The 12,176-nt window shown below is 38.9% G+C and overlaps 1 protein-coding gene across 1 annotated transcript in view; it reads left to right on the forward strand.

Annotated features, from left to right (window-relative positions):
* Positions 1 to 12,176, forward strand: part of PHACTR2 (phosphatase and actin regulator 2) — a 293,165-nt gene that overhangs the window by 179,558 nt on the left and 101,431 nt on the right. The window contains exon 4 of the mRNA XM_086708411.1: positions 8,228 to 8,395. Coding sequence (XP_086564537.1) covers positions 8,228 to 8,395 — 168 coding nt within the window. The remainder of the gene's footprint in view (positions 1 to 8,227; positions 8,396 to 12,176) is intronic.

The raw sequence follows: 12,176 nt of genomic DNA on the forward strand, positions 1-12,176 counted from the left end.
GCTGCCTCCATTAGAAAAACAAGTTAAAAAACTGATGATATCAAATTCCTAAAACTAATACTATGATAAATAAGGATTACGGGCAATCAGAAGACCATAGTTAGTATCATTGAAGAGCACACTGTCTGCAACCAGCATGAACTTACCCGGGAAGACATTGGGATTGTTTAAGAGACAAAACAGTACGTGCCGTCATCCTTTGGAATAGTCCAGGGAAGCAGCCAGAGGTAGAACTGAGTTATTGTTCGTTAGGGTTTATGTCTTGCCTTCTCTTAAACTAGCTCTCCATTCCCACCTATGTCCCTCTGTTCCATTTTGTACAAAGGATACTCTTGGAGGCAAACTATTTCCTTTAAAGCCCAAATACCAGCTTTGTGACCTTGGACACATTACTTGGTTCTCTCTGGGCTTTACCTTCCTTATTTATAAAGGGGGAATGCTAATAGCACCCGCTTCACAGGGTTGCGTTGACAGTTAATGAGGCAATATTCATAAAGCACTTAGAACTGGTCTTAATGTGGCCTGAAAGATCGATACGTTCAGCACAAATCAGTATGAGAATCATAGCATTTTTCAAGTTGGAAAGGAGCCTAGAGATCATGTAACTTAGTCTCCTGATTTCAGCAATGAAATACTGGGGTGCCTGCCGAAGGTCACAGGGCTTGGGACCCAACCCTCTTCTTCACTTACAGTTAGTTAACCATTGCAGTTGGATCATTGAAACCCAGAACGTTAACTGAAATTTATTGTCTTTTCTAATTCTGCACTGTCTTTGCTTTTTGTTCTGCAAAAAGAGTCTTAATGCTCTTTTAGAGCTACCAGGAGGTGCTTCCAGCTCCCCAGTCATATTCCAAGGAGGACAGGATCACGGAGTGGGGACAAAGGCCTGGGTCAGGAATCACATGACCTAGATTATGTCTTTGCCATTAGTTAATGATTTGGAAAGCCACATAGTCTTCCTAGGTCTCAGTTTTTTCACACATAGGTTTTTAATATACATAAGATAACGTAGAACTCCTGTGTTAAACACAGCTGTAGTTCCCAGAACGACCACTGTTGTACTCAAGTGTTTCTGTGGATTGCATAGCTCAGAACTGCTGCATACCCTAATATGCAGAGTAAAAATAAACACAAAGCTGTCATTATTTCCAGAAAATACACTGCTTCTCCACCTTTAATCTTGCATAGGGGATCTTCCAATTTAGCGGTTTCAGGTCCATCTCAAAAAGATAGATTAGCTTTCCCGCAGATCTGGTAAAGGAAAGGAGGTGCTATTTGCGTTTTCCACATAAAGAAATTAGTAATGATATCCTTTATACATAGAAGAGCTTTGCATAAAGCTCGTCGTTGTCAAGGGCTCTGTCGTCTTGGGTCTTGCTAAGATAGCACATTTCCATTTTGTGGCTAGGTAGCTTTGCTTTGGATAGCTCATGTATTTAGATGAATGTCACAGACAAAGTTCAGTGAAAAAGGACAGACACGAAAGAGTAATGCTGCATAATTCCACTAAGTTGAAGTTCAAGAATAGATAACACCAATCGGTGGTAATAGGGGTTAAAACAGGGGTTATTTGGGGGATGGGAGAGGATGGGTATTGACTGGCAAGAAGCACAAGAAAGGTTTTCGGGTCTGGAAATGATTCTAGACTTTGATCTGGATGGTGACTGCTTATACAAATTCTTTTCCTGCCTGTATGTGTACCTAAAAATTATTTTGAAAGAGCTCCATAGTATTAATTTGAATGACTAATCTTACTCCAGGTCCCTTGACATAACATTATAGCTTCTGAAAATTGGCAAATACAGGGTCAAGTTATGAGAGCAGTCTTCCTCCAGGGGGATTAATATTCCTTCTTTTTCCTCTATTGATAGCAGCATTTTTCACATTCTATTCTTTTTCTTTAAATATAATTTCTTGTTTACATTCTATTCTTTTTGCTCTAAATGGGTTTTAAAAGATGATGGCTAAATAATTTAAAAACTATTTTTAGCCATGATTACTACCTTAATGTTGATTTTTTTTTTTAAGCTGTCAGCCGATGAAAAGCAATTTTTTCCCCACACCAGTCAAGATCTTTTCTAACTCTAAAATTGCATTATTTTATGATTTTAAGTAATGGTATATACATTGATATACAGAAAGTTCACTAATTCTCTAGTTCCTTTGTAAAAATGTTCACGTTTAACCATTTCACATGTTCAGACATGACCTTATAAGTTTGCTTTCGTTTTTTTCCCATAAAGACATATCATGGGTCTATTCTGAGCAGAGCAGAATGGCAATGAGAACGTTTTTCTTGGCTTTACTTTAAAAGGTCAGCCATCCTTGATTTGGTCAACTTTCAGGCCGTTCCCTCCTTGATTTCCACCAAAATGTCTACTGATCTTTTTTGGTCCCCGGTCAAATTTCTTACTCCCTGTGAAACAGTCCCCTGTCACCTCAGTCAGCGTTTACTGCTCCCCTCTGGGCTCCCACATTTGGGCTCTGCTTCCTTGTTACACTGCCTCCCCACCTGCTGGTATCGCTGAGCACTGATCACACCTGCTTCCCCAACCATCCTGCAGGCTCCATAAGGGTGAAAATCCTGTCTCACTGTGATCTCCCAGGACCTTACATGGTGGGTTCTATAGCCCCGAGTTAAAGCAGGCCTTGCCATGCCGTGGTGAAGCGGGCTGTCTCTGCCTAAAATCCAAGCTCCGCCACCCACACAAGTGTGTCACGTGAGGAAGACACTTACTCATTATCATACACACACACACTGCCAAATACTGAGCTAGATATTTAGTCTCTGGGAATCTCACCTTTCTCATCTCCAGAATGGGACTAATAATAATCTCTGTCTCAGAGCTCTTGTGAGAATTAGCATGAGCAGGTGCAGGTGAAGTGCTCAGCACAGTGCCTGGCACGCAGTAAATGCTCAGTGAATATTACTGATTATCAGTTAGTGCTTACTAATTCTTGCTTGCGGAGGGGATGAAACTCATGGCGTGTCAGTGGTTGGTTCTTGCGGGGTACCTGTTCATCAGCCCTTTCACACCGGCATGAGCCATGGGATTTCTGTTCCTGAGTTGTGCCGTTCGCTCTTGTCCCATCCCCAGGAGTGCAGGGGAAAAAATGGATAAGAAATACATCCTCGGTTGTCATGAAATAAGTTTCAGTTCTTTAAATCTACTTTGATTCCCAAATAAAATTCTATTATTGAAAACAGTTCAGCTTTAATGATTTAAAAATAAAGAACAAAGAACTTTTTATTCCCAGATTTGTCATTCTATGTTAGCAGTACATGATTCTAATCCCAGCATGGTGTGTGTGTGTGTGTGTGTGTGTGTGTGTGTGAGAGAGAGAGAGAGAGAGAGAGAGAGAGAGTATTGGGGGTATGTTTGGATCTCCTCTCTCTGTATGGCCTCGCAGTAAGTGGGAGTGGATACTTCCTGACACCATTTTTCAAGTCCCATTATCTACCCTTTTGAAAGATATTGAGTATCAATTACCTTATTTGGGTCCATTGTGTGCTAAAAAAGTGCTGAAATAGCAATTTAATGACCTGTAAATACCTCTTAGTGATAAAATACTAGGAATTGAAAATATTGATAAAAAGAGATTTTAAAGAGAAAGATGGGCAATCCTAAAGCATAGTAACTTCCAAAATTCCTTTGTGCAGAAATTTTTACTGTTAGTAAAAGGCAGTACCTTCTAAGGTCTCCCTACAGCTGATATCCTCACCCTTAAGCAGCTCTTAAATCCTCATCCTCATGTACCTCCATGCTAGCTAACGCCACATTTATAAAAATGAATGCTTTATGGCACAAAAACAGACACACAGATCAGTGGAACAGAATAAAAAACCCAGAAATGGACTCACAACTATATGGTCAACTAATCTTCAACAAAGCAGGAAAAAAGACAAGTCTCTTCAACAAACGGTGTCGGGAAAACTAGATGGCTACATGTAAAAGAATGAAATTGGACCACTTTCTTAGACCATACACAAAAGTAAATTCAAAATGGATGAAAGACCTAAATGTGAGACAAGAAACCACCAAAATCCTGGAGGAGAACACAAGCGGCATCCTCTTTGACCTTGGCCATAGACACGTCTTACGCAACACGTCTCCAGAGCAAGAGAAACAAAAGCAAAAATGAACTACTGGGACTTCATCAAAATAAAAACCTTCTGCACAGTGAAGGAAACAATCAACAAAGTGAAAAGGCAACCCACGGAATGGGAGAAGATACTTGCAAATGACATATCTGATAAAGGGTCAGTATCCAAAATCTATAAAGAACTTATCAGACTCAACACCCAAAAAGCAAATAATCCAATGAAGAAATGGGCAGAAAACACAAATAGACACTTTTCCAAAGAAGACATCCACGTGGCTAACAGACACATGAAAAGATGCTCAACATCACTTATCATCAGGGAAATACAAATCAAAACCACAATGAGATACCATCTCACACCTGTCAGAATGGCTAAAATTAACAACTCAAGAAACAACAGATGTTGGCAAGGATGCAGAGAAAGGGGAACCCTCTTACACTGCCGGTGGGAATGCAAACTGGTGCAGCCACTCTGGGAGACAGTATGGAAATTCCTCAAAAAGTTAAAAATAGGGGTGCCTGGGTAGCTCAGTCGGTTAAGCATCTAACTTCGGCTCAAGTCATGATCTCATGGCTCGTGAGTTTGAGCCCCATGTCGAGCTCTAGGCTTACAGATCAGAGCCTAGTGGCTGTTTCAATTCTGTCTCCTCTCTGTCTTTGCCCCTCTGTTACTTGCATGCGTGCACGCACACATGCACTGTCTTTTTTTAAGTTAAAAAAAATGAATGCTTTATTTTAAAATAGTTTTAGGGGCACCTGGGTGACGCAGTCAGTTGGGCATTGACTCTTGATTTCGGCTCAGGTCATGATTTCGTGGTTCATGGGTTTGAGCCCCATGTTGGGCTTTGCATTGACAGTGGGAGCCTGCTTGGGATTCTCTGCCTCCTCTCTCTGCCCCTCCGCTGTAAGCATGCTCTGTGAATGAATGAATGAATGAATGAATGAATGAATGAATGAATGAATACAACTTTAAAATAGTTTTAAATTTGTTGAAAAGTTGTAAAGATAGTGCAGAGAGAGAGAGTTCTCACATACCCCCCTACTTAATTTCTTCTGTTGTTCATCTCATGTGTGAGTTGAATAAATTTGTTACAACCATGGAACAGAGCATTGGTACATTACTGTTAACTGCCTATTTGATAAATTTCTGTTTAAATGAAAAATAAAACCTGCCCGTATTCTCTGAATTCTCAACAATTGGTAATGTGGAGAAGTCCTATTAGGTGTGAGCTCATTCGGTAGGAAAATAGACTTAGCTGTGCCATTTAAAATGTCTATGTTAGAACAGCTAATGCCTGTATTTCACAATATTAAAATATTTAACGATCTAAAATATTTTGAAATATTTTAAAATGTTGATCTCAAGTGTGAAAAAGAAACTTCTGGTGAAGAACAGGATACTCTTCTTATCATGAAAGTTGATCCAGATTAGCCTTTAAAACAGTCAGGAAATTTAGACTTTCATCTGGGATTTGCCTAGCAATGTGTTCTCATCTACATGGAAATGCAAAATTCAATGGAACCGGCAGTATTCTGGGTGTTGGGAGGAGAGGAGAGTTTATGTTATGTGCATACTACTCAAAAGCAGTGAAAATCCCCTACACATTCATGATTTAAGAGAAGTACAACGGCGGTGTGGCCAACTGTGCCGACATATGGTTCCTGATTGCAAATATGGTTTGCTCTACTAACCCAACAATTACAAAATTACAGGTGAATTTATTCAGTCAGAAAAAAAGATGTGCGTATGTGTGCACTGCTCTGGTCGTTGGCACTGGCCCAGGCCCTTTCCAGAGTAGAGGTAAAGACTGGAACTGTAAATGCATAATAAAGAAAGATAACAGCAGTTAATTTCTTATGCAGCTATGAATTTAACATTAAGGCTTTAATTCTTCACTCACTCGGTCTCTCCATCTGTCACCTAGAGAACTATGTAATTTTTGTTTTGTTTATTTTTGTTTCCAGGAGAAAAAGTAGATTATTCTTCAAGGGTTTGGATCAAAAGCAGAATTTTTACGGAGTGTCAGGGAACTGGATATGTGGCTGGAGAGAAAATGGGAAGTGGATGTGTGTCTCTGGCCACAGAGACAGATTTGAGATTTAGACTCTCATTCCTGTATCTGTGATAGTCAGCCCTTGTATGTTTTGCAGCATTTAAATTGTTCAAAACTAAGCCCTTCAGCATAAAATCGCAAAAAAAGAAGAAACACCATACATTCAGTTCCTCCCTCGGCTTACCCCTTCTTTGAGGAAGTGAAGTAAAGAAGGATTTTACATTTTCACTCTGGCTTAGCTTCAAAATCAGTCTGTTTCATATTTCTTCCTGCCTATTGCACTTTGGCCAGTATGAGCAGGGTAAAGTAGGGTCAGGAAACATATGAAAGAGTCAGTCACTGCAGGATTTGCATTTCTACCTGAAATTAGGATAGATATTGCAGGAGGGAAGAATGGAGTTTATCATTCCATTTTTGGAAGAAGCCCATAAGGATTTAGGGGCTGGTGTATGTTGATTGCCTTTTGTCATTCAGTTTAAGATTTTTCTTGTTCTGGTATGTCAAGTGATTTAAAAAAAAAAAAAACAAAAAAACTTTAAGTTTATTTTGAGAGACATAGAGAGTGAAGGAGTGGAGAGAGAGAAGGAGAGAGAGAATCTCAGGCAGGCTCTGTGCCTTTTTTTTTTTTTTTTATTGTCATAAATTCATTTTGGCTCCTTTAGAACTTCGTATAAATGGAACCACACAGTATGTATTCTGTTGTGTTTGGCATTTTTCTCAGCACAATGTTTTTGGGACAAATTCGTCTTTTTGTATGAATGCATCAGTGGGTTTTTATCATTATTATTACTGCTGAGTGTTATTTCATTGCATGAACAGTACCATAATTTATCCATTCTGGGCTGCTTCCAGTTTTTTGTCATTAAAATTTAATGGTTGGAATAACATAAGCCATCATTGTCTTCCTTCTGTTTTGAACTTCCTGCAAGGCAACTTAGGGTTTTGGGCCTTTTTTCTGATTAATAAAATGATTAAGTCACTAAAGATACATTCTACCACACACAATACCCACCTTTCCATACATTTCTTATTGTTAGTGAAAATTACCAGTTTATTTGAAGCTGAAAACTTTTTTTTTTTAATGCAATAGGAGCAAAAGATAATTTTAGCACCATAAAAATTAGAATTTAGGGGCACCTGGGTGGCTCAGTCAGTTAAGTGTCTGACTTCAGTTCAGATCATAATCTCACAGTTTGTGAGTTTGAGCCCCGCATTGGACTCTGTGCTGACAGCTGGGAGCCTGGAGCCTGCTTTGGATTCTGTGTCTCCCTCTCTCTTTCTGCCCCTCCTCTGCTCATGCTCTGTCTCTCTCTCTCTCTCAAAAATGAATAAAGTTAAAAAAAATTTTTTTAAATAGAATTTACCTTCTTGGCACTAAGTTTTATTTTGTGAAGGAGAAACTATGGTTTTAACTACACCATAACTGTAATATTCATTACTGAGACTGCCATACTAGCCTCTGGAGGAACATCCAATTTCAGGAATAGAATAAAACCTTGGATTGCGAGTAACTTGCTCTGCGAATGTTCTGCAAGACAAGGAAACATTTCTAATAAATTTTAACTTGAAAAACGAGCGATGTCTCGCAATACGAGTAGAATGTGACACTGGATGTCACAGGATCCCAACTGAGCCAATGGTTCTTGAAATTCGCTTTGATATACAAGTGCTTTGGATTACAAGCATGTTTCTTTCTGGAATGAATTATGCTCGCAAACTAGGCTTTTACTACTTAGAATATTCTGTTCCTTCACAAAACATCGATGTAGTTGCTACAGATGAAATCAGCTGTGTTTTGCAGGCCTTTATTTGGCCCTAGCTAGTATGTAAGTCTCTTGCTTCTCTTCTATTTCTCCAAAATGATTATCTGAGGGGACTGTAATTTCTGATTGATTGATTTACTGACTGATATCAGGGGAGTTCTGCCCCTGGGAAGTGGGGCAAAATAAACTTTATGTGAGATTTCAATTAAAGTGGCCATGCTTGCTATTAAAGTACAGGAAGAAACACATGATGTTGTTTCAACTTTTTATTACAGCTTTTCTCTGACTTTATTTTTCTTTATACAGTCGATGGACTCGACAAAGCTTCCATAGCAAACTCAGATGGCCCAACAGCAGGCTCCCAAACACCTCCCTTCAAGAGAAAGGGGAAACTCTCCACCATTGGTAAAATCTTTAAGCCTTGGAAATGGAGGAAAAAGAAGACCAGTGACAAATTCAGAGAAACCTCAGCAGGTATGAATATCATAACTTTGTTAAAAGATGAGTTGTTAAATCTTTGAAAAGATAACCAATTGTGTCGTATAAGGCTTTTTTCTCCCAGAAAAGAAAATCCATATTTGAAATGAAATTAGTTAATTTAAAGATGAAACAACCTAAGAGTTCTGATTTGCCTCCTTTTCCACTCACTGACTTTCAAATAGATTCTTATTTTTAAATATATACTTGTAAATTCATACAGAAAACTAGTGTGGAGGAAGGGAGAGGTGAAATAGAAAATTAGAAGCAGAAATGTTATTTGTCAACATTGTAGCTGAAGTATCCACGCGCACACACACGCACTATTGTCTATCTACTTAGTTCCAGCAGTACAATCCTGTTTGTTAACTTAAAAAACTTTTTAATGTCTTTTTTGAATGTATTTGTTCTGTGGGCAAAATCTAAATGGCTGTTTGAAGGAAAAAGGTTGCTGTATTTATTGTTAAATTTAAAATTTCCATCATGCCTTTAGGACAAGTAAATGGTTTCTTTCCTAAGGGAGTCATAACACTGCTGTTGTGAAATTTATTATAATTATTTTGTGGATTTGTTATACTTTAAGAATTACGTTATTTAGCCCCTTTCATGTTAAACATTATTTAACCTTCGTGTTAAAGCTTCATGTGGACTCATGGAAGAGATGGGCTTTAGATCTCGGGCCAGAATTAAGCCTAACTTAAACAGGTGTCCAGTATCAGTGGGATTATCTTTAAGGTAGAAAGCCATTTATCTCATGATAGAAGTTCAACTTTCTCTGTGCTTGTTGTCTAATACAGTCCCTTCATCAGAATTCCTCATTGCCCCAAGGTTAATATTGTCATTGTATGTGCAGGGTCATAGAGCATATCTTACTGGTCTGTGCTGACATGAGAGTTGGCCTTTAGTTCTAGGGCAATGAAATAAAATAGAAAATACCTCAGGGGCCCTTGGCTGGCTCAGTCGTTAGAGTATGCAACTCTTGATGTCAGGGTTGTGCGTTTGAGTCCCATATTGGGTGTAGAGATTACTTAAAATCTTTAAAAAAAGAAAGAAAGAAAATACGTCAGATAGCACAAGGGTATGGAATTGGGACATTCCTAACAAAATTGTCTCTGATGCATTTGCAGCTATATAACTTCTTTGAGCACTTAATGTTTAAAAAGATATAATGATACTGTATCTGGGATTCATGTCAAAATAATCCTGGAGGTGGGGTGAGTATAGATGAAAGAAGACTGACCACAAGGTGGTAATTGTTTAAGCTCAGCAATGGGTAACATGGGGTTTATTATTCTCACCTCTCTACTTGGAGATATTGGAAATTTCTATAATGAAAAGATAGAAAAAAAGAGAGATTTGGTTTAGGGGGCAATGAGATTAGCTTGGTTATTAAATTTTCTGTAGTTTCTAATTGACTTCTGGGATGAGGAGGCAGTGGGAAGTGGACAGAGTGCTGTGCTGAGTGAGGACACCTGGGTTCTGATATTGTCCTTGCCCCCTAAGGGCCATGTGACCTTGGGGAAGTCAGATCAGAGTTGAAGGAGTTGAATTCTAAAGTGCTTTCAGTTCCAGATTCTGTTGTCTCCTTCTAACCCCCGGCTGGATATCTTGTTCTCCCTTGTTGTTCAGTTGTGAATGGAACAATACTGGTCTTCTTAATTGTCCCCCTCTTGGATTTCCCTAAGCACTGAGAGAATATGGCTCTTCAGGCGACCGTGGCTACCCAAGATGGGAGTGGGGCTCCAGAGAGTAGCAGTGAGAAGATACTGAGAAGGGAAGGTGGAAAGAAGTGTCTTCATTTGTGTAGCTTGCCCTTTACTTGAATCTAGGCTGCTAACTTCTCTCTCCCTAATGTAGAAAGGCAGCTACCAAGAAATTCTCCTTCACTTTTCTTTGTCATCCCTTTTTAATTATTTTAACAGTAGATAGTCTGTAACCCTGAATATTTAAGATTAGTCCTTTTAAACAGCATTAAGTATTATTTTATGTTATCCCATCTTTATTGAGGATAGCCTCCCCATCTTTGTCTTCTGTTTTCTTTTCAGATTCACACAGGATTTTATAGAAGTGTATGTAGCTCCAAGGAGTTATTTGTGGATACTATATTCCTAGCTCCTAAAGCTACCAAAGTGCATTAAAAACCTGAAAAAGTTATTAGATGTCTTTCTCTCTCTCTTTTTTGTTTTTGCATCAATATTGTGGCATAGCAGAATAAAAACAAGCCAAGTAGATGTGCTAACAAATCTTTGTGAATTTATCTGCTATATTTATTTTTGTCCTTTCTTTTTAAACCCATATTCTTAATAATATTTTACTTGTATTTCATGTTATGAAGTGTCCCATTATAAAGTATTTTATTATCACCTTATATATATGCTTATTTTAATGCTGAGCTTTATGAAGTGTATCAGTAAAGGCTAAAATACAGGAAGGCACAAAATGGTATAACATATGTTTTATTCACATTGAGGAAAGATGTCACGTCCTCAGGAAAACTGATGCATTTGGAAATAACCAAGAGAAAGGTATTTTCTTCTTTAATAAATTGTCCCAAACAATGAGCTCTTGTTGTTTGGATATGACCCAGGCCATGTGCTATCTGGCAAACTATAAAGTACACTGTAGGCACATCCCACAATATGTCGGGATCCGAAAGAAGATGCATTTCTTCCAAGAAAAGTAAATCTTCTCTGTTTTTCCTTCTGAACTCCTGGCATTATAGTCGCTTGGATGTGGATCTTACTGTGTTTCACTACATAGTGATTAATACTGCTTTTCCTAGTCTGGGTTTCTGTTGTAGGATTTTTTAGTTGGTAACGGATAGGATGCAACAGTGATTTATCAATGCCATTGTAATAAATGCCATTGTAATCATATGGTGGTGGTAGTTAAGAAGGCTCTTATTCAGAGCATGGGGCATGAGACTCTTGATCTTGGGGTTGTGAGTTTGGGCCCCACGTTGGGTGTAGAGATTACTTAAAAATAAAAATCTAAAAAAAAAAAAAAAAAGAAGAAGAAGAAGGGTCCTGTCCTCTGCCTGCTTTGGTGGTCCTTGAGTGTCAGCTATATTTTGGAGGGCCGTCCTGTTTGGGACTGTGCCCTGACTTCATGTTCTCTGGCCTTATTTTAAAGTGGAAAGTTACCTGTATCTTCAACTCTGTTTAGGCTGGTCCGTAGGCTGTCAACTTCTAGCATAGGAAAACAGTCCTCTTGGCATTTACTTTCCCCTGGGGCCTCTTTTCATCATCTGGGTGCGAGGGCCCTTCTCTGGTCTTTATAGTTACATCCCTTCTGTATCTTTAGAACTCCAAATGTCATTTATACTTATTTTCCTACACAATAATTTCTTCCTTTTTTTTTTTTTTTTCTTCCTGTTTCTCTGGGGGTGGGGTGTGGGTAGTGGCTGAGGCTCCTCCCTCTGGATCTTTAAATATGCTTCCATCTCCCCAAAGCTAAGAACACAAACAAATCCCGTCTAAACACAGTTGTTCCTCTAATTTCTGCATAGTCTGTTACCATCAAGAGAAACATCTTGGGGCACCTGGGTGGCTCAGTCAGTTGAGTGTCCAACTCTTCATTTCTGTTCAAGTCATGATCCCAGGGTCCTGGGATCGAGCCCCATGCTGGGCTCCACACTGAGCATGGAGCCTGCTTAGTATTCTTCCTCTCTCTCTGTTGCCCCTCTCTCCTGCTTGCATTTTCTCTCCCTCTCTCTCTTCTCTCTCTCTCTCTCTCTCTCTCTCTCTCTCTCTCAAATTAAAAAAAAAAAAAAAGGAAA

Source organism: Puma concolor, chromosome B2, assembly GCF_028749965.1.
Source record: "Puma concolor isolate L17-30 chromosome B2, mPumCon1.1.hap2, whole genome shotgun sequence".
Taxonomy (NCBI): domain Eukaryota; kingdom Metazoa; phylum Chordata; class Mammalia; order Carnivora; family Felidae; genus Puma; species Puma concolor.